This window comes from Loxodonta africana, chromosome 22 (assembly GCF_030014295.1).
Source record: "Loxodonta africana isolate mLoxAfr1 chromosome 22, mLoxAfr1.hap2, whole genome shotgun sequence".
Taxonomy (NCBI): Eukaryota; Metazoa; Chordata; class Mammalia; order Proboscidea; family Elephantidae; genus Loxodonta; species Loxodonta africana.
The window spans coordinates 36,050,548-36,073,260 of record NC_087363.1 but is presented as its reverse complement, the minus strand read 5'-3'; the positions used below and the strand labels follow the sequence as shown (position 1 = coordinate 36,073,260).

Sequence of the window (22,713 nt, the reverse complement as noted above, 5' to 3'; positions counted from 1 at the left end):
ACAGTATGTCATGATCGCTGGTTCCAGAGTTTTTATCTGGTCTCTTGGAGATGCCGCCCACCTTGGGTTCGGGTGCCGCTGTGTTTTTACACAACGTGGACCTTAGGTTTCCCATTTTCATTCGCCCAGCTTCCCTGTCCCCTCGTGCCTTCTCATCCTTGCCCCTGGGCTGGTGTGCCCACTTAGTCTCCTATACAGGTTCAGCTACGGGTGTGTTACTGTTTTATAGGCTTGTCTAATCTTTGGCTGAAGAGTGAACCTCAGGAGTTACTTTGGTACTAAGTTAAAGGAGTGTCCGGGGGTCCATACTCTCGGGGTTTCTCCAGGCTGTCAGACCAGTAAGTCTGGTCTTTTTCAATAAATCTCTTTACTTCCGTTTTAAGCAGAGTAGTCATTGTCACGCGAGGAAAGAAGCAAAACAAAATGAACCCCCATGTATCTATCACCTACTTAAAAAATGCAATATTATCTGCACTGTGAGCGCCCCTCCGGTGATAACCAATTTCGTGTCTTTTTTCCCCCACTCCTTTGCTTTTTTTTTTTTTTGCTTTAGGGTCGCTAGGAGTTGGAATTGACTCCACGGCAACGGATTTTTTTTTTTTTTTTTGCTTTAGTTTTACCTTGTACTGCTTGCCCCTGCCTCAGGAAGAGAGGCAAGTGGAGGCAGTTGGGCCGCTTCTTAAGCACCTGGAAGACTCTCAGGGCTGAGGGTTACGCAAACAACCGCTCGCGTTTGAAAACAAAACCTTCCCGGGGGCCCCCAGCAACTAACGTGAGAAGCCGCCCATTGAGGTGATCCCCAGCCCACTCGCCCTGCCCTCCCCTGCGGCCCAACTCAGCGCATGCGCACTGGCGACCGGCGGCGCCTAGCAGGCCAGTGGCGTCATCAGGCGGCGCCATCCCGCGTACTTCAGCCTGAAGCGCTGAGGAAGAGGTGACACTGGTAGTCTGAGCGACTTCAGGCAGCATGAGCGGCGGCGGACTCTTCCTGCGCGCGGCAGCGACGACGGCGACGGCGACGGCGCGTGCCTGCCGGGCTCTGGCGGCCTTCACGGCGAGCCGACGCTCGCTGCGCACCAGCCCACCGAGCCAAGGTTTCGCCAAGGAGCTCTTCCTAGGCACAATCGAGAAGGTAACGCCCACCCTTGCTCTCGGGCCCCCGCTTTTCGCCCTTAGCAGGAAGACTGGGGTCGACGTGTCAGAGCCCCCAAACCTGCCTGACAAGAATCACCTCGGTGTGGGGTGTTTTAAAACTCCGGATTCCCGAGTTCCACTAGCAGTCCAGCGCTTTAACCACAGCGCCACCAGGGCTTGTAACTCTCCTTTTATAGTTGGAAGACTTGGATTTGGCCTTGAGTTTTTTTTGTAACTTTAGCCTTCGTTCTTTCAACCTTGAAATGGAACTAGTGTTGTCTCTACGTCACAGATGTGCTGTAACGCCCCAATGAAATATATGGTGCATGAAAGTGATTTTTAAACTGTAAGATACTCTGTTTATTTTTTTAATTTTTTTAAGATACGCTGCAGATACAAGAGGCAGCAGAGTAAGTAACGCTGGCTTCAGTACTTACTAGTTTTGTCACTTAACGCCGCTGTGCCCCAGTGTGCTTATCTACGAAATGGAGTAAAAACAGTACTCATCTCCTCCTAAAGGTGCCTTGCAAACCAAAAAAAAAAAAAAAATTTGTATGAAGTGCTTTGAGCAAGACTTGGTCCAAATGTTGGCTGGTACTGTATCACTTAGTTCCTGGTTTGTCATTAGAACAGTCCTCTAAGTTTGTCAGACCTTTATACAGACATTGCAGTTGCAGGAGCTGAGACTCAGACTGAGAGTGGTTTGCCCCTCTAGGAAATGCAAAGCTAGGTCTTTAAAATTTGGAAAACCATTTTCCCCAAAACTTGGGGGTATGTGGTGCTCTGTCCTGGGACCTCATGCCTCCCAGAAGCATGGTGAGGAGAGAACACACATCTGTCATGTTTCTTTCTTCAAACCTCTGCCACCACCTCCCGCATCCTCACTCTCAGCTTTGCTGCCCGTCTCACTGAGAAAATACATGTAGTCAGATGAGAACTTCCATCACCACATTTGCCGTCTCCTCCCATCATGTGTGTCCACATCTTCTACATTCTATCACTTTGGATGGCTACTAGCAAAGGCCAACTCATCTCTAGATGCTATGCCTTCTCACCTACTCAAGGACATTGATCCAGAAATTCTCTCCTTTCTCATCTGCATTGTTGTGGATTGAATTTTGTCCTTGCCAAAATATGTGTTGAAATCCTAACCGCTATACCTATGGATGTAATCCTGTTTGGCAATAGGACTTTCTTTGTTGTGTTAATGAGGCCATACCACTGTAGGCTGTGTCCTAAACCTAATCACTTCTGAGTTATAAAAAGAGCAGATGAGACACACATGCACACACGGGGGGAGGGGGGGGGGACAGGATGGGACAGATGCCATGGGGGGGATCATCAGAGAACACCTAGGGGTACTGACAGGGAAGGAATTGACCTGGCTGAGATCCTGATTTGGACTTTAACCTCCAGAACTGTGAGAAAATAGATTTCTGTTTTTTAAAGCTGCTCTGAAGCCCTAGTGTGCAGTAGTTCAGAGCTTGGCTGCTAAACAAAAGGCGAGCAGTTTCAATCCACCAGACGCTCCTTGGAAAATGCTACAGGGCAGTTCTACTCTGCCCTGTAAGGTCGCTATGAGTCGGAATTGACTTGATGTCAATGGATTTTTTTGGTTGTTAAAGCTGCCCGCTTGTGGTATTTCTGCTACAGCAGTACTGGGAAGCTAAGACATGCATCATCAGTTTTTCCCTCTCCACCGGATCTTGAGCCCATGCCGTTCGGGCATTTGTCCTGAACTATGTATGGTATACTAAAGCTGCTCTCGGGAAGAACAGCAGTGACCTCCACATTGCCAGATCTTGTGGTCTGTTCCTGGTTTTCATCTGACTTGACCCATCAGTGGCATCTGACACATTTCGTCACTCCCCCCTCTTTGATAGACCTTTTCCACCCGTTTTGTTGTTAGTTGCCATCGAGTTGATTCCACCTCCAACAACGGAACAAAACGCTGCCTGGTCCTGCACCGTCCTCACAACCACTCTTGTGCTTACGCCCATTATTGCAGCCACTGTGTCAGTCCGTCTCGTTGAAAGTCTTCCTCTTTTTCACTGTCCCTCTGCTTTATCAAACATGATGTCATTCTCCAGGGACTTGTCTCTCCTGGTAACATGTCTAAAGGATGTGAGATGAACTCCTACCATCCTTGCTTTTGAGGAGAATTCTAGCTGTACTTCTTCCAAAACAGATTTGTTCATTCTTTTGGCAGTTCGTGGCATATTCAGTTTTCTTCGCTGACACCGTAATTCAAAAACATCAATTCTTTTATAGTCTTCCTTATTCATTGTCCAGCTTTCACATGCATATGAGGCGACTGAAAACATCATGGCTTAAGTCAGGCACACCTCAGTCCTTAAACTGACATCTTTGCTTTTTAACACTTTAAAGAGATCTTTTGCAGCAGATTTTCTCAGTGCGATGCGTTGTTTGATTTCTTGACTGCTGCTTCTATGGGTGTTGATTGTGGATCCAAGTAAAATGAAATTCTTTACAACTTCAATATTTTCTCCTTTTATCATGATGTTGCTTATTGGTCCAGGTTGTGAGGAGTTTTGTTTTCTTTATGTTGAGATGTAATCCGTACTGAAGGCTGTGGTCTTTGATCTTCATCAGTAAGTGCTTCAAATCCTCTTCATCTTCAGCAAGCAGGGATGTGTTGTGTGCATATTGCAGGTTGTTAGTGAGTCTTCCTCCAATCCTGATACCACATTCTTCTTCATACAGTCCAGCTTCTCAGATTTTTTGCTCAGCAGACAGATTGAATAGGTGTGGTGAAAAGATACAACCCTAACACGTACCCTTCCTAACTTTAAACCATGCAGTACCCCCTTGTTCTGTTCGAATGACTGGCTCTTGGTCAATGTATAGGTTTCTCATGAGCACAATGAAGTGTTCTGGAATTCCCATTCTTCGCAATGTTATCCATAATTTGTTATGATCCACACAGTCAAATGCCTTTGCATAGTCAGTAGAACACAGGTAAACATCTCTCTGGTTTCTCTGCTTTCAGCAAGGAGCATCTGTCATCAGCAATCATATCCTTCGTTCCACGTCCTCTTCTGAATCCAGTGTGAATTTTTGGGAGTTCCTTGAGGATGTATTGCTGCAACTGCTTTTGAATGACCTTCAGCAAGATTTTACTTGTGTGTAATATTAATGATGTTGTTCAATAGTTTCCGCGTTCTGTTGGATCATCTTTCTTTGCAATGGGCACAAATATGGATCTCTTTCCAGCCAGTTAGCCAGGTAGCTGTCTTCCAGATTTCTTGGCAGAGTCGAGTGAGCACTTCCAGCACTGCATCCATTCGTTGAATCATCTCAATTGGCATTCTGTCCGTTCCTGGAGCCTTGTTTTTTAGTGTACTGGTTTTTTTTTTTTTTTAATGATTTAGGTAAAGTTTACATAGCAAATTAATTTCTCATTAAACAGTTAGTACACAAATTGTTTCGTGACATTGGTTGCTAACCCCGTGATGTGTCAACACTTTCCCCTTTTCCATCCCAGGTTCCCTGTTTCCATTTGTACAGTTTTCCTGTCCCTTCCTGCCTTCTTGTCTTTGCTTTTGGGCTTGTGTGCCCATTAGCCTCATATACGTGATTGAATTATGAAGCGCGTCCCTCATGTGTGTTATTATTGGCCCTATAGACCTGTCTAATCTTTGGCTGAAGGGTGAACCTCAGGAGTGACTTTAGTACTGAATTAAAAGGGTGTCTGGGCGCCAAGCTCTTGGGGTTTCTCCAGTCTCAGTCAGACTAGCAGGCCGGGTCTTTTTTAAAAAAAAATTTGTGAATTTGATTTCTGTTCTATATTTTTCTCCTGCTCTCTCTAGGACTCTCTGTTGTGATCCCTGCCAGAGCAGTCAGTGGTGGTAACTGGCACCATCTAGTTGTTCTGTATTCAGTCTGTTGGTAGTTGTGGTAGTTGTGGTCCATTAGTCCTTTGGACTAATCTTTCCCTTGTGTCTTTGCTCAAACCGGGATGGGACCAGTAGATGTATCTTAGATGGCCACTCTCAGGCTTTTAAGACCCCAGTTGCTACTCACACCATTGGATGTAGAATGTTTTCTTTATAAACTGTTATGCCAGTTGAGCCAGATGTCCCCTGAGACTATGGCCACTAACCCTCAGTCCAGTTAACTTGGTCTCTCAGGGCATTTGGATGTGTTTGTGAAGCTTCTAGGACTTTACCCCAGTCAAATTATGCAGACTTCTCCAGTATTGTATACTGTCTTACCCTTCACCCAAGTTACCACTTACCTACTACTATGTAGTTAGTCTTTTTCCCTCACCACCCCTTCTCTCCCTCGAAACCATCAAAAATTGTTTCTGTGTGAAAACATTTTCATGTGTTTTTATAATAGTAGTCTCATACAGTATTTGTCCTTTTGTGATTGACTCATTTCATTCAGCATAATGCTCTGCAGAGTCATCCACGTTGTTAGATGCTTCACAGATTCATCATTGTTCTCTGTCGTTGGGTAGGGTTCCATTGTGTGCATGTACCATAGTTTTTTTGGTCCATTCATCTGTTGACTGGCACTTAGGTTATTTCTATCTTTTTGCTGTTGTGAATAATGCTGCAATGAATATGGGTGTGCATATTATTCATGTGATGGGTCTTATTTCTCTAGGTTATATTACTAGGAGTAGGATAGCTGAATTGTATGGTATTTCTATTTCTAGCTTTTTAAGAAGCACCATGTTGTTTTCCAAAATGGTTGTACCATTTTGCATTCCCACCAGTGGTGCATAAGAGTTCCAGTCACCACACAGCCTCTCCATTATTTGTTTTTGTTTTTTTTTTTTGATTCATGCCAGTAATGTCAGGGTGAGATGGTATCTCATTATAGTTTTGATTTGCATTTCTTTAATGGCTAGTGATCGCGAGCATTTCCTTGTGTATCTGTTAGCCACCTGAATGTATTCTTTGGTGAAGTGTTGTTCATATCCTTTGCCCATTTTTAGTTGGATTATTTGTCGTTTTATTGCAGAAGTGTTGGATTTTTCATAGATTTTAGAGATCAGACCTTTGTTGGATGTGTCATAGCCGTAATTTTTTTCCCAGTCTATAGGTTCTCTTTTTACTGTTTTGGTGAAGTCTTTTGATGAGCATAAGTGTTTAACTTTTAGGAGAGCCCATTTATCTAGCATATCTTCTGGTGTTTTGTATCGTTAATTATGGCTTGTATGGTGTTTATACCACGTATTAAGGCCTGTGGCATTGACCCTATTTTTTCTTCCATAATCTTTATAGTTTTGGGTTTTATATTTAGGTCTTGTATCCATTTTGAATTAGTTTTTGTGTTTCGTGTGTGGTATGGGTCCTGTTTCTTTTTTTTTTTTTATAGATGGACATCCAGTTTTGCCAGCACCATTTGTTAAAAAGACTGTGTTTTCTCCATTTAATGGACTTTGGGCCTTTGTCAAAGATCAGGTCGCCCTAGGTAGATGAATTTGCACCTGGGTTCTCGATTCTGTTTCATTGGTCAGTGTGTCTGTCGTTGTAGCAGTACCAGCCTGTTCTGACTACTGTAGCTGTATAGTAGGTTCTGAGGTCAGGTAGTGTGAGGCCTCCTATTTTGTTCTTTTTCTTCAATTATGCTTTACTTACTGGGGCCTCTTTATTTTACATATAAAGTTAATGATTAGCTTTTCCATCATGTTAAAGAATGCTGTTAGTATTTAGATTGGGATTGTATTGTATTCGTAGATTACTTTGGGTAGAATTGACATTTTCACAATGTTGAGTCTGCCTATCCATGAGTGGGATATGTTTTTCCATTTATGTAGGTCTCTTTTGGTTTCTTGTAGTAGTGGTTTGTAGTTTTCTTGGTATAGGCCTGTTACGTCCCTGGTTAGATTTATTCCTAAGCTTCTATTTTTTTAAGGGCTGTTACAAATGGCATGACTTCCCTCACTTGCTTTTCATAGTTCTCTTTAGTGGTGTATAGAAATCCAACTGATTTTTGTATGTTTATCTTGTATTGTGCTACCCTGCTGAATCTTTCTGTTAGTTCCAGTAGTTTTTTGTGGAGTCTTTAGGGTTCTCTTAGTATCATATCGTTTGTGAATAGGGATAGTTTCACTTCTTCCTTACCAGTTTGGATGCCCTTTATTTCTTTTTCTTGCCCTGTAGCTCTAGGACTTCCAGCATAATGTTTAATAGGAGTGGTGATAATGGGCATTCTTGTCTGGTTCCCATTCTCAAGAGGAACGCTTTTAGCCTCTTCCACTGAAAATGATGTTGGCTGTTGGTTTTGGTTTTTTATAGATACCCTTTATTATGTTGAAGGATTTCCCTTCTTTTCCTATCTTATTGAAAGTTTATGTTAGGAATGGGTGTTGGACTTCAACAAATGCCTTTTCTGTGTCAATTGAGATGACCATGTGATTCTTTTATTTATGTGGTGGATTACATTGACTGATTTTCTAATGTTGAACTGTTCTTGCGTATCCGGCATGAATCCCACTTGGTCATGGTGTATTATTTTTTTTAAACAGTGCTGAATTCTGTTGGCCAGAATTTTGTTGAGAATTGTTGCATCCATATTCATGAGAGACATTGGTCTGTAATTTTCTTTTTTTGTGGTGTCTTTGCCTGGTTTGGTATCAGTGTTATGCTGGCTTTATAGAAAGAATTCAGAAGTATTCCTTCCTTTTCTGTGTTCTGAAATAGTTTGAGTAGTACTAGTGAAACCTCTTCTCTGAATGTTTGGTAGAATTCTCTGAGCCAATACTTTTTCTTATTGTCAGGAGTTTTTGTTTGTTTGCTTGTTACCTTTTCAGTCGTTTCTCTTGTTATGGGTCTGTTCAGATTTTCTATCTCAGTTTGTATTAGTTTAAGTAAGTGTTGTGTTTCAAGAAATTTATCCATTTCCTCTAGGTTTTCAAATTTGTTGTAGTATAGTTTTTCGTAGGACTCTGTTATGATCTTTTTTATTTCCGTTGGTACTGTTTTAACGCCCCCCATTTCATGTCTCACTTGGGTTATTTGCTTCCTGTCCTGTTTTTCTTTTGTAATTTTGGCCAGTGGTTTGTTGATTTTGTTGATCGTTTCAAAGAACCAACTTTTGATTTTGTTGATTCTTTCTTTTCTCTATTTCATTTGTTTCTGCTCTGATCTTTATTATTTCCTTTCTTCTAGTGGCTGTGGGTTTGTTTTGTTGTTCTCTTTCTGTTTTTTAGAGTTGTAGGGGTAACATTTTGATTTTGTCCCTCCTTTTTTGATGTATGTATCTATTGCTATAAATTGATCTGTGAGCACTGCCTTAGCCATGTCCAGTAGGTTTTGGTATGATGTGTTTTCATTCTTATTTGATTCTAGAAATATTTTGATTCTGTCTTTGATTTCTGCTATTACCCAGTGGTTTTTAAGAAAGGTGTTATTCAGCCTCTATGTATTTGATTTTTTTTTTCCCTTGCTCTTCCTATTATTTATTTCTACTTTTATGGCGTTGTGATCAAATAAGATCCTTTGTGTTATCTCATCGTTTTGCGTTTTGTTGAGGGTTGCTTTTGGCATAAGATGTGGTCTATTCTGGAGAATGTCCCATGTGTGTTGGAAAAGAATGTATACTTTGCTGCTGTTGTGTGGAGTGTTCTGTGTGTCTGTGAGGTCAAGAGGGGTGATTGTGACCTTAAGACCACTGAGTTTCTTTCTAGATGTTCTGTCCTTTACCAAGAGTGGTGTATTGAAGTCTCCTACTAGTGTCGTGGAACTGTCTTTTTTTAATTTCTCTTTTCAGTGCTGTTAGAGTTTGTTTTATGTATTTTGGAGCTCTGTCATTGGGTGCATAGGTATTTTTTATGGTTATGTCTTCAAGGTAGACTGTCCCCTTTAATCATTATTTATGTCTTTCCTTATCTTTTATGATAGATTTTGCCTTAAAGTCTATTTTATCTGAGATTAGTATTGCTACATCTGCTCTTTTTTGGTTGCTGTTTGCTTGATATATTTTTTCCATCATTTTTTAGTATATGTACGTTTTTGTATCTAAGGTGTGTCTCTTGTAGACAGCATATTGATGGGTCATTTTTTTCATCCATTCTGTCACTCTGTCTTTACAGGTGCATTTAGGCCATTTACATTCAGTGTGATTATCGATAGGTGTGAGTTTATTACTGTCATTCTGTAGTGCTTTTTTTTTTTTGTGGTGCTGGCGTTTTCTTTGTTCCTTTTACTCTCCTGTGCCGAGCTTCTTTTGTTTGTGAAATTTCTTTTTGTTTCTTCCGTTATTGTAGATTTTGCATTTACTGAGACTTGATGTTTTTCTTCATTTTTATGAGTAGATTTGTTAACTTTGTGGATACCTTGAAATTTGCCCTTATCACCCTAAGATTGAACCAGTCTTTTATTACTTGATATTACCTTGACTTCCTCTCCATTTGGAAGTTCTATACCTACACCATGTATTTCCTATTTTATTGTTCTGACATTGTTGCCATTTACAGATTGACCTCTCTGGTTCCCTGTTTTCATCTTTTAGTTTTGTTTATCCTTGAGAGATCATTACTTAGGTCGGTATTTGGCTAATACTGACCTGTGTCCTAGATTCAGGTTGTTTTCTGATGTTGGTTCTCTAAAGGACTCCGTTTAATAATTTTTGTAAGTTTGCTTGGTTTTTTGTTTTTGTTTTTCTTTTTTTTTACTAATTCCCTTACTTTCTGTTTATCTGGAAATGTCCTAATTTCGCCATCATATTTGAGAGAGAGTTTTGTAGGATATATTATTCATCATTGGTAATTTTTTTCTTTCGAGGTTTTATATATATCCTCCCATTGCCTTCTTGCCTGCATGGTTCCTGCCGAATAGTGAGAGCTTAGTCTTACTGCTTCCCCTTTGTATGTGACATTTTGTTTTTCTTGAGCTGCTTTCAGGATTCTTTGTTTTTGGTTTTGACGAGTGTGATTATGGTATGTCTTGGTGATTTTCTTTTGGGATCTGTCCTGTGTGGGGTACATTGAGCTTCTTGGATGGTCAGCTTTTCATCTTTCATGATATTCAGAAAGTATTCGATCAGCAAACTTCTGGGATCCTCTCTGTGTTTTCTATTTTCTCCCTCTGTTCTGGAATTCCGATCCGATGCAAATTTTTGCCCTAGATTGTATCCCCCATAGTTCTTAGGTTTTCTTTGTTCATCTTCATTCTTTTCTCTGCTTTTTCCTATAACAAAGTGGCATTCATGGATTTGTCTTCAATTTCGCTGATTCTGTCTTCCATTGTTTCAAATTTGTTCCTAAAACCTTCTGTTGTGTTGTCTGTCTCTGAAATTTTGTTGTTTATTGTTTGGATTTCTAACTGCTGTTTTTTTATGATTTCTAGTTATTTATTTTGACATTTTGTTCTTGTGTTATTGAATTATTCCATTGCTTTGTGTTTTCCTTGATTTTGGCTTTGTTTTGGTTGGTTTTGTCTGTGTTTTCCATAACTTTGTCTGTGTTTTTCTTCGTCTTTTTCCTAATCTCTTGGAGAGCCCTGAATATTAGACTTCTGAATTCTGTATCAGGTAGTTCCAGTGCCTTTTCTTCTGCTGGAATGTCAACTGGTACTTTATTCTGGTCACTTACTAGAGCCACCTTGTTCTGTTTTTTTAAATATTTTTTTATGTTGTCTGCTATCTCTGAGACAGTCAGGTTTTAGTATGTTTATTTATTGATTGTAGGTTTGTTTCATCCTGCTTTTTTTGTTGTCGTTGTTTGGTTATGTCTGCGTGGGTGGGCTGGGCGTGCTTTGTTGCTTTCTCGTCTGTAGGCGTGATAGTTCTCATCACTTTGTCCTGGTGTACAGGGCTGGTCATTCAGCTATGGTGCAGCAGGGCAGGTCTAGCAGGAATGAGAGTGGTGGAGATGGGTTGTTTGTCTACAGCATGAACTGGGCCAGGGCCTGGAGTGGGGCTTCTGCGGTCTGTGGGTAGGTCTTGAGTTGGCGGGGACGGGCTTGGGGTCAGGTCAGGTCCCTTCAGGGCTGTGGTGGGTGGCAGGAGAGGTCTGGAGTTTGTGGGAAGGGGTCTGCGGTCTGGAATTGGTCCTGGGTGCCACAGTGGGCTGCAGGAGGGGTCCGGACTCGGTGGGAAGGGGCCTGGGGTCCAGGCCAGGTCCCCTGAGTACTGGGGAGGACCAGTGTCAGCAGGAAGGGGCTCGGGGTCTGGGCTGGGTCCCTTCAGGTCTACAGGAGATGATAAGAGGGGTCCGGAACTAGTGGGAAGGGGCCTGGGGTCTGGTCCGGTTCCCTGGTTGCCGTGGTCGGCGATGGGCAGCGAGAGGGGTCCAAAGCCAGTGGGAAGGGGCTTGGCATCCAGATCGGATCCCCTCAGTACTGTGGCCAGTGGTAAGAGGGATCTGGAGCCAGCAGAAGGGGTCTGGGACCTGGGCCAGGTCCTCTGGGTGCCATGGTGGGCAGTGGAAGGGGTCCATAGCCGATGCAAAGGGGCCTGGGTTCTGAGCAGGGTTCCCTGGTTGCTGTGGTGGGCCTTGGGAGAGGTCCAGAGCCAGTGTGAAAGAGCCTGGGGTCTGGGCTGGGTCCTCTTGGGCCATGGGCAGTGGCATGAGGTGTCTGGGCCTGATCCCTTTGGGGCTGCTGGTGGCATGGCAGAGGAGAGAGGTAGGAGGTGGGCAAAGGCAGGGGCAGAGGGGGCTAGATGGAGGAGGGCAATAGGGTGGGTTGGTACTCTGTATCCTAGCAGATGGGGTTGCTGTGATGGGGCAGTTACAGCAGCTGTTCTGCCAGAGGGTTGGGGGTTGTAGGAGTATACTCTTGTGGTTACTGGCTGAGAGGATCTGGGCTTAACGTTAGAGTTGCAGCCAGCAAGTGTGATTTTACTTAGTCCTGGGTGTATCCATGCCATACCTCTATCTCCTGTTGGGAATTCCGTGGAGGTGCCTTTCTGCATGCGGAGTTGTTGGCTGTATTCCAAGATGGCAATGCTGAGTCATGCCATTTGGTCAGGAACCTCCACTATGTATCCCTATTTCTTCCCCGTGTTCTGTCAGTTTCTTCTTCTCCTCAGTGACTTCCAATCAAATAATTTATCCCTTCATTTAAGGGTCAGGGTTCTAGGACTAACGTCTGTATCTGTTTTACTTGGTTTTTCAGGTCTTTGTTGCAATGGGATGGCTTAGTGTGTCTGCCATCTTGGCTCTGCCTCCTGGAGCCTTGTTTTTTGCCAACGCCTTCAGTGCAGCTTGAACTTCTTCCTTCATTACCATCGGTTCTTGGTTGTATGCTATATCCTGAGATGGTTGAAAGTCTACCGTCTTCTTTTGATGCTTCCTGTGTCATTTAATATTTTCCCTGTAGAATCCTTCAGCACTGCAACTCAGGCTTGAATTTTTTCTTCAATTCTTTCAGCTTGAGAAATTCCAAGCATGTTCTTTCCTCTTGTTTTTCTAACTCCAGGTCTTTGCACATTTAATTATAATACTTTGTTTTCTTGAGCCACCCTTTGAAATATTCTGTTCAGCTCTTTTACTTCATCATTACTTCCTTTCACTTTAGCTACTGTGCGGTCAAGAGCAAGTTTCAGAGTCTCTTCTGACATTCGTTTTGGTCGTTTTTTCTTTCCTGTGTTTTTGATAAACTCTTGCTTCCTTCATGTATAATTTCCTTGATGTCGTTCCACAACTTATCTGGTGTTTGGTCATTAGTGTTCAATGCATCAAATCTGTTCTTGAGATGGTCTCCACATTCAGGTGGGATATACTCAAGGTCGTACTGTGGCTCTTGTGGAGTTGTTCTAACTTTCTTTAGCTTTAGCTTGAACTTGCACACGGGCAGTTGATGTTCAGTTCCACAGTCGGCCCCTTGGCTTGTTCTGACTGATGATATTGAGCTTTTATCCATTGCCTCTTTCTGCAGATGTCGTTGCCTTGATTCCTGTGTACTCCATCTGGCGAGGTCCACATGTATAGTTGCCTTTTATGTTGTTGAAAAAAATCATCTTTTATGTTACAATGGAGAAGTCATTGGTCTTACAAAAATGTATCTTGCGATCTCCGGCATCATTTCTGTCACCAAGGCCATATTTTCCAACTCCTGTTCCTTCTTCTTACTTCCAACTTCCACATTCCAGTCACCAGTAATTATCAATGCATCTTTGATGGCATGTTTGATCAATTTCAGACTGCAGAAATAGGTAAAAATCTTCAATTTTTTCAAATTTGGCATTAGCTGGTATAAAAACAGCTAGAGGGCAGTGTCTGACTTCCTCTTACTTCACAAGGGTAAAGGAGAATCAAGATCAATAGCCCAAGACTGATTCCCATGAGGCAGAGATCAGACATGCCTCCTCTCTATGCTGTCTTTACTAATTCTGACAGCAATCGTCCCTCCCACAGCACTCTCTACTGGGTTCAATAATTCTTTGAAATGCCCACACGGAACTCACAAACCATACTCACAGTTATGGGGCTTGTTAGGGAAGTAACAGTTACAATACAGGCTCAAGAACACTCAGGATACAGTTCTCCCACCAGGACAGCCTCTCCCCAGCTGTGCTTGCAGACATGCGTCTCGTTGGCCCTCAGTTTCTGCCCAAAGGCACTCAGCTTTCTTTCTCCATGGGCCAGGAAGCCCACCATGCCTTCTCTTGCTGCAGGCCTCCCCTTCCTTGGTGGTGGTGGGCTCCTCTCTGCTCTTGAATTGGCTCTCTTTTACGGCAAAACTGACCAGTCCCCTTGGTAGACCACAATTACCCTGTCACACGATCACCTGGGTTGGAGTTACAAGATCATGGCTAGAAAGGCCAAACACAAAGTAAATTAATTGCACCACAGCTGGCTTCTAAAAAATCATTTATTCCTGAGTTTTCTATCCACGTCACTGACTTCTCAGTTTCCTTTCTTGGTTCCTTCCTGTCTCCTTGACCTCTAAACTTTGGCCATTGTTTCCAAATAGTCCAGTTGGAGTTGGAGCTTCATCTGTAATCCTCCCTTTGATACTCTTATTTGATATCATGGCTTTAAACACCCTCGGTATCCTGATTTCTCTAATTTACTTATTCAGCTCAGATTTGTCCCCTGTACTCCAGATTCTTTATACCTACCTTTCCACTCAAAAGCTCCATTTGCCTAATAGGTATCTCAAATTAAAAAATTCAAAACCACTTGCCTTCGAGTAACTTCTGACCCATGCTGACCCCATCTGTATCAGAGTAGAACTGTGCTCCATGTGGTTTTCAATAGCTGTGATCTTGTGGCAGTTGACTGCCAGGCTTTTCTACCGAGGCACCTTTGGGTATATTTGAACTACCAACCTTTTGGTTGGTAGGTGAGCATTTAACCATTCGTGCCACCCAGGAGTGCCTGTCTCAAACTTAACATATCCAATAATCCCACTTCTTCTGCAGTCTTATCGTGGATAAACCCAAAACCAAACCCATCGCTGCCAGGTCAATTCCGACTCATAGCAACCCTATAATAGCAGCTCTGTTATTCCACGTGTTCAGGCCAGACACCTAGCATCGTCTTTGACTCCTCTTACTCTTACAGACTACATTTAATCTGATAGTAAATCCTGTTTTCTCTACCTTCAGGTTCTATTCAGCATCTGAGCACTTCTCAGCACCCCCACTGCTGCCACTGTGGTTCAGGCCAAATCACCTTTTACAACATTATTGGGAATTGAGCAGGAAAGTGGCGACAATGCTTAGACTGTCAGAATAAAAAGAGACCTTGAGGACCATATAGACTAGTAGTTATTACACTGCCCTCAATCGAACCCTAGCTGTTCATGCAAGTGCCCCTGGGGCTACCACAGGGTCTGCTGGGAGGTTGAGTGGGTGGGACTGTTTAATATACAGTCGATTATTGTTATTTGTGGTAGTTATATTCTTTAAAGTCTCCATGAACAGTGAATTAGTACATACCGAACATCTGGGGAAATACAGGGTTAGGTTCTTGCAAGCCTCTGGTCACAACATTTTCATTAACATCAGTATATAACCTAGTTTTGTATATATAACCTTGTGTGTTTGTTTAAAGACACCTTATTTAATATATATTGTTGATGTGTTAACATTGAACTCGAGCCAACAGCACTATAATTCATGCCTCAGCAAAGATTATCTAACACATGTATTTTCTCCTGTGGTTAGAACACTGGACAGACTTCAGTCTTATGCTTGGAGGCCATTTTAAACAGCAAAATCATCAGCAAATAGTGCATAAATGCAAAAAGTGTGGCACTCAGTAGACGGTGAAAAGTACACTTGTTTGCAGTATCCTCAAGAAGGCAAAGAGTCGCCTTGTTCCACCTCAGCTGGGAGCGTGTGCGTCAGGCCAGTCAGAGTTGTCATTGCTCTGCACATGCCAGTCAATGACCATGAGAGTGATGTGAGTGCTGAATTTGGGTTTACACGTACGTTTTGGAAGGTAGGAGAATTTGTAAAGAACAGAATTGGCAGATATTGAGGATTGACCATATTTGGTTTCTGCACTAGATTTATTGGCAGAACAGGTTCTACTGCTTTAAAAATCTTGAAAATTGCTAAAACAAAACAAAATCAACTTGAAAACTGCTAATAAAAGTTGAACATACCACCTGTGAGGGAGCTCATTCAGCTTTTGAATATTGTCACCAGGGTTATTTCTTACACCCACCCAAGTTCTCTCCCTGTAGCAGTTATCCTCTGGGTGTGGCTGAGGGCTGTTTCTCTTTTGTTACCTGGCATGCTTACTGGTACGAGAATAATCTTCCTATAATGTAGCCCATTGTTCAAGGCCCCAGGGTGAACCAATAAGGCTGTGACAGAAAATGCGGTGGGGATAGGCTGAACCTCTGTATATCAAGCTAAGGAGATTGGGCTTTGTTCTGAGGGCCTGCAGAGTGATGAGAGTCATCAGCATCTTTGCTTTCTAGACCACTGTGAGGGCAAGCCTGGGGTGGCCCGGAGGAAGGGATTCCTTTAAGTCAGCTGTGACTTTTGGGTAGTATCATGGATTGAATTGTGTCCCTCAAAAATAAGTATATCAATTTGGCTGGGTCATGATTCCCAATGTTGTGTGATTGTCCACCATTTTGTCATCTGATGTGATTTTCCTGTGTTGTAAATCCTACCTCTGTGATGTTAACGAGATGAAATAGGCGGCAGTTAATGAGTCAGTACTCAACCTATCAGATTGTGTCTTCTGCCAGCCTCTTTTGCCATATAAAAGAGAGAAGTGAGCAGAGAGACATGGGGACCTCATACCACTAAGAAAGCAGTGCCGGGAGCAGAGTGCATCCTTTGGACCTGAGGTTCCTATGTGGAGAAGCACCTAGACCTGGAGAAGATTGATGATAGGGACCTTCTCCCAGAGCTGACAGAGAGAGAAGGCCTTCCCCTGGAGCTGATGCCCTGAATATAGACTTGTAGCCTACTAGATTTCTAGCCTAGTAGAGAATAAACTTCTATTTGTTAAAGCCATCCCCTCTTGGTATTTCTGTTATAGCAGCACCAGGTGACTAAGACAGATAGGGACCTACCTATAAAAGGGAAAATATATTTGGGAGCATATTACTAGAGTGGAGAGGCTTTGGTCACTGATTAGATAGACAGGGGTTGGAATGGAGGGAAGATTGGGGACTCCTCTGAAGACCTTTCTCAAAACACTTGTTGAGAGGTGTCATGAAGAAAGGCAGGGCTCCTGGAAGCTAGTGGCTCATGACCTGGGACATCCCTTCTCAGCTAGTCATGTCATGCTGACAGCTGAAGGTCAGCTGGAGCACAGAAAGCCAGAGGAGCTGTGGACACAGTGGGATGATTTAAACAAGCAATGTATGGTGATGGTCCAGTGAGGACTCCTGGGTGGTTGGAAACATTGGCCACTCACCAGTTTGAGACAGACTTGAAGCGAAGTCACTTTCTAGACCCTGAGATGGCAGCAAGAACAGAGACAGTATCTGATACAAGTAATTACAACTACTTTATGTTCAGGTAACATTATACCTTTTGAGCCTCACAACTGCCCCCTGAGATAAATAGGATCATTGGTAAGAGAAAAGAAACTGACACTGAGAAAGACTGTGTGACTTGCCCAAGTCACACATCTAAGAAGTGGCAGAGCCAGGGCTGAGTTCGGGTTGCTCTGACTCCACGTCTGGGCCTCATCTAGTGACCATGCTACCTCACACATTTGGCACAAGACATCAGGGAACGGGCAGGAAGAAGCTGGAGTTTGCAGCCTGGTGGGAGGCCTGCTCGATGTCAGACCTTTTAACCACAAAGCTCCGGTCAGTGGCAGCATCTTTGAACTCACAGAATAATTGATATAGACCTTTACGGTTTAGTAAAATGCTTTCACATCTGTTATCTTCCATGATCCTCACAACAATTTTGAGTAAATATTACCTGCATATTATGGGTGAGACAGTGGAAGCTTGGAGTAGTGGAGGAATTTGGCCAAGGCCACACGCAGCAAATGAAGGACCAGAACCTAGGACTTCTAAATGTTGGCCTAGGGTTCTTTGTTTCATGGGACAAGTCTTATAACACGTTACTGAAAAGGAAGACTGATCAAAACCAGGACTAAACCTGCTTGAGAGGAAGCTGTGCCTATGTGCTGCAGTCTAACACACGGTTCCTGTGTATGAAGCAGTCTGAGGCTTACTTTCTGATTCCTTCAGTGGGTAATGTCCTACCAGCTACATGTGGAATCTGGCAAACCTTCTCCTTCCCTTTTGACTGACAGTACCATGATGGGAGGTTACTAAAAACTTAAAATTTCAATAAATACTTATCATTTTTAGAAAGAAGTTTTCCCATTTCCAGAAGTTGATCAAGAGGAGCTTAATGAAATTAATCAGTTTCTTGGACCAGTAGAAAAATTCTTCACTGAAGAGGGTATGTATGATTTTCTTTATCATTGCAGAGTTCTGTTTTAAGAGAGAGATTTATGTTAGAAGTGGTATACGTAGGGGAAGCTCTCTTGAGTGTCATTAATCACAGAGAACCAGTATCTACTGGTCTTTTACTTTCAGGGTCATCTCAATTGCTGTTTAATTGCAGGACATCTAGTTCATTGCTTCTCAGTGCATCTGTGGGGAAGGACCACTTTTAAACATTTTCAGTCTGTTGCAGTCCAACACTTTTGTAAAATACAATAAAAATTACTAGGAAAATGAGATAAAAAAGACATACAAAATACAAGCCCACTAATTATGTATGTGTTTGGTTGTTGTGGTAATGTAAAATTGCTTTAAAGGTTTAGTCTCAATTTCTGTAATTAGCTTGTTATGAATCAGAAATGGTTTTCAGACCAGCACCGGCCTGCAGATGATGATGGTTGAGTAGCACTTATCTAGACAAATCCCTTCCCCATGCAGGGTCCTTCTGTTGAGTGGTCAGCCAGTCCTCAAACAGGGGACACTGCTTCTTCCTGAGGATGCTCACAGAGGGTGCAGTGACATTAGATTGACATCAGCGGTCCTCAAACTGTTTGGTCTCAGAGCACTCTTACACGGATAATTGAGGATCCAAAGAACGTTTGTTTATGTCGGTCTTGTTTCCCTGTATTTACCCTATTAGAAATTAAAACTGGGAAACTAAAAAAAATTCTGTACTTATTTATTACCTTATTTAAAATAATGATAAAATATGATAATTCTGTAGTTCACATAAACACTGTTTTCAAAGAAAAAATTTTTCAAAACAAAAAATTTAGAGAAAAGAGTGGCATCGTTTTATGTTTTTGCAACTGTTTTCAATGTTTGGCTTATTAAAAGAAAACTGGAGTCTCGTATCTGCTTTGGCATGTAATATGTTGTGATATCATAGATCATGTAGCCTCTGAGAATTTCCACTATATGCTCATGACAGAATTGGAATTAAAAAGACAAATGACATCTTACTATGATTATTAAAATAGTTTTGACTTTGTGGACCCTCTGGAAGGGTCTTAAGTTCCCCAGGACACACTTTGAGAACCGCAGCTTCCCATCAGTATGTTGCTCGTTTTAAAAGGTGCTTAGTCGCGTATGGCAACCTTGGTGGTTGTTCATCCGTTGACGGGTACTTAGGTTGTTTCCATTTGCATATTGTAGGTGCATGTTTAGCTCTTTGAGAAACTGCTTAACTGTTTTCCAAAGTGGTTGCCATTTTACATACCCATCAGCAATATATAAAAATTCCAGTTGCTCCACATTTTCAGCAACATTTGGTATGGTTAGTCTTTTTAATTTTAGCTCTTCTAGTGAGCGTGTCTCGGAAGAAAGGCCTTCCCATCTACTTCTGAGAAATCAGCCATTGAAAACCCAATGGAGGACAGTGCTACTCTGACACACATGAGGTCACCATGAGTCAGAATCGACTTGATGGCAACTGGTTGGTGGAAATACAGCAGTTTCTTAGTGTTGCTATAACAGAAATACCATTTAAGTGGGTGGCTTTAACACACATTTATTTTCTCAGAGTTTAGGAAGCTAGACGTCTGAATTTAGGGCACCCACTCTAGTGGAAGGCTCTCTCTCTTTTGGCTGTGTGGGAAGGTCTTTGTCCCTTTTCAACTTCTATTCCTGGGTTCCTTGGTGATCTTCATGTGGTGTGGCGTCAGTTCTTCCCGAATTAGTGCTCCCTGCTTCTGTGCTTGATCTCTCTTTATATCTCAAAAGTGATTGGGTTTTCAGTGGCTGATTTCTCAGAATTACATGGCCAAGCCTTCTTCTGATGATGTGGCCTCATTAACATAACAAAGAAAGCCCTATTCCCAAATAGGGTTAGATATATAAGTATAGGGTTTAGGATTCACAAAGCTTATTTTTGGGGAACGCAGTTCAATCCATAACAAGTGGTATCTCATTGTGGTTTTAATTTGCATCTCCCTAATGACTAATGATGTTGAGACTCTTTTCATGTGCTTATTTGCCATTCCCTTTGCTTTTCTGGAGAAGCTTCTTTCAAATATTTTACCCATTTTTTTTTAACATTTGGGTTTTCTTATTACTGAGTTGTGACAACTATATATTCTAGATTTAAGTCTTTTGTCCAGTATGTTTTGCAGATATTTTCTCCCAGTCCATGGCTAGCTTTTTTATTTTCTTAACAGCATCTTTTAAAGAGCAAAAGTTTTGATTTTGAGTAAGTGCAGTTTTTCCTTTCTTTCTTTTCCTTTTATATGTGCTTTTTGTATTGTTTTTGAAATCTTCGCCAAACTTAAGGTCACAACAGTTTTAGGCCTATGAAATTAATTTTTTTTTTTTAATTTTTATTGTGCTTTAAGTGAAAGTTTACAAATCGAGTCAGTCTCTTATACAAAAACTTATACACACCTTACTGTATACTCCTAGTTGCCCTCCCCCGAATGAGACAACCCACTCCTTCCCTCCACTCTCTCTTTTCCTGTCATTTCCGCCAGCTTCTGACCCCCTCCGCCCTCTCATTTCCCCTCCAGACAGGAGATGCCAACGTAGTCTCAAGTGTCTACTTGATCCAAGAAGCTCACTTTTCACCAGCATCCCTTTCTATCCCATTGTCCCTTCCAATCCCTGTCTGAAGAGTTGGCTTTGGGAATGCTTCCTGACTTGGGCTAACAGAAGGTCTGGGAGTCATGACCACCGGGGTCCTTCCAGTCTCAGTCAGACCATTAAGGCTGGTCTTTTTACAAGAATTTGGGGTCTGCATCCCACTGCTTTCCTGCTCCCTCAGGGGTTCTCTGTTGTGTTCCTTATAAGGGCAGTCATCGGTTATAGCCAGGCACCATCTTGTTCTTCTGGTCTCAGGCTGATGTAGTCTCTGGTTCATGTGGTTCTTACATTCTCCTTTGCTCCAGGTGGGTTGAGACCAATTGATGCATCTTAGATGGCCGCTTGCTAGCATTTAAGACCCCAGACTCCACTCTCCAAAGTGGGATGCAGAATGTTTTCTTAATAGTTTTTATTATGCCAGTTGACTTAGATGTACCCTGAAACCATGGTCCCCAAACTCCTGCCCCTGCTGTGCTGGCTTTTGAAGCAGTTTATTCAGGAAACTTCCTTGCTTTTGGTTTAGTCCAGTTGTGCTGACCTCTCCTGTATTGTGTGTTGTCTTTCCCTTCACCTAAAGTAGTTCTTATCTACTATCTAATTAGTGAATACCACTCTCCCTCCTTTCCTCCCTCCCCCCTCTGGTAACCATCAAAGAATATTTTGTTCTCTGTTTAAACTGTTTCTCAAGTTCTTGTAATAGTGGTCTGCCTCTGTTTGTCCTTTTGAAACTGACTAATTTCACTCAGCATAATGCCTTCCAGATTCCTCCATGTTATGAAATGTTTCACAGATTCATCACTGTTCTTTATCGATGCGTAGTATTCCATTGTGTGAATATACCATAATTTATTTATCCATTCATCAGTTGATGGGCACCTTGGTTGCTTCTGTCTTTTTGCTATTGTAAACAGTGCTGCAGTGAACATGGGTGTGCATATATCTGTTCGTGTAAAGGCTCTTATTTCTCTAGGATATATTCCAAGGAGTGGGATTGCTGGATCGTATGGTAGTTCTATTTCTAGCTATTTAAGGAAGCACAAATTGATTTCCAAAGCGGTTGTACCATTTTACATTCCCACCAGCAGTGTATAAGTGTTCCAGTCTCTGCACAGTTTCTCCAACATTTATTATTTTGTGTTTTTTGGATTAATTCCAGCCTTGTTGAAGTGAGATGGAATCTCATTGTAGTTTTGAATTGCATTTTGCTAATGGCTAATGATCGTGAGCATTTCATCATGGATCTGTTAGCTACTTGAATGTCTTCTTTAGTGAATTGTCTGTTCATATCTTTTGCCCTTTTTTAAATTGGGCTATTTGTCTTTTTGTAGTTAAGTTTTTGCAGCATCATGTAGATTTTAGAGATCAGGTGCTGATCGGAAATGTCATAGCTAAAAACTTTTTCCCAGCCTGTAGGTAGTCTTTTTACTCTTTTGGTGAAGTCTTTGGATGAGCATAGGTGTTTGTTTTTTAGGAGTTCCCAGTTATCTAGTTTTTCTTCTTCATTGTTAGTAATGTTTTGTATAGTGTTTATGTTGTGTATTAGGGCTCCTAACGTCCTTATTTTTTCTTCCATGATCTTTATCATTTTAGACTTTATATTTAAGTCTTTGATCCATTTTGAGTTCGTTTTTGTGCGTGGTGTGAGGTATGGGTCTTGTTTCATTTTTTGCAGATGGATATCCAGTTATACCAGTACCATTTGTTAAAAAGACTCTTTTCCCCATTTAACTTTGTCAAATATCAGCTGCTCAAATGTGGATGGATTTATGTCTGGATTCTGAGTTCTGTTCCATTGGTCTATGTATCTGTTGTTGTTGTACCAGCACCAGGCTGTTTTGACTACTGTGGCAGTATAATAGGCTCTAAAATCAGGTAGAGTGAGGCCTCCCACTTTGTTCTTCTTTTTCAGTAATGCATTACTTATCCGGGGCCTCTTTCCCTTCCATATGAAGTTGGTGATTTGTTTTTACATCTTATTAAAGAATGCCGTTGGAATTTGGATAGGAATTGCATTAAATCTATAGATTGCTTTTAGTAGAATAGACATTCTTACAATGTTAAGTCTTCCTATCCATGAGCAAGGTATGTTTTTCCACTTGTGTAGGTCTCTTTTGGTTTCTTGCAGAAGTGTTTTGTAGTTTTC

At 41.9% G+C, this 22,713-nt stretch overlaps 1 protein-coding gene across 2 annotated transcripts in view; it reads left to right on the top strand.

The window, feature by feature from the left end:
- The first annotated feature begins 952 nt into the window (after positions 1–952).
- The window catches only part of ACAD9 (acyl-CoA dehydrogenase family member 9), a 67,518-nt gene continuing 45,757 nt past the window's right edge, over positions 953–22,713 (top strand). The window contains exons 1-2 of one of the 2 annotated variants that reach the window (XM_003409955.4): positions 953–1,132; positions 17,859–17,952. In XM_003409955.4, the coding sequence (XP_003410003.2) occupies positions 968–1,132; positions 17,859–17,952 (259 nt within the window). In that variant the 5' untranslated portion in view covers positions 953–967. The remainder of the gene's footprint in view (positions 1,133–17,858; positions 17,953–22,713) is intronic. The other variant, XM_023547865.2, reaches the window with a different exon arrangement.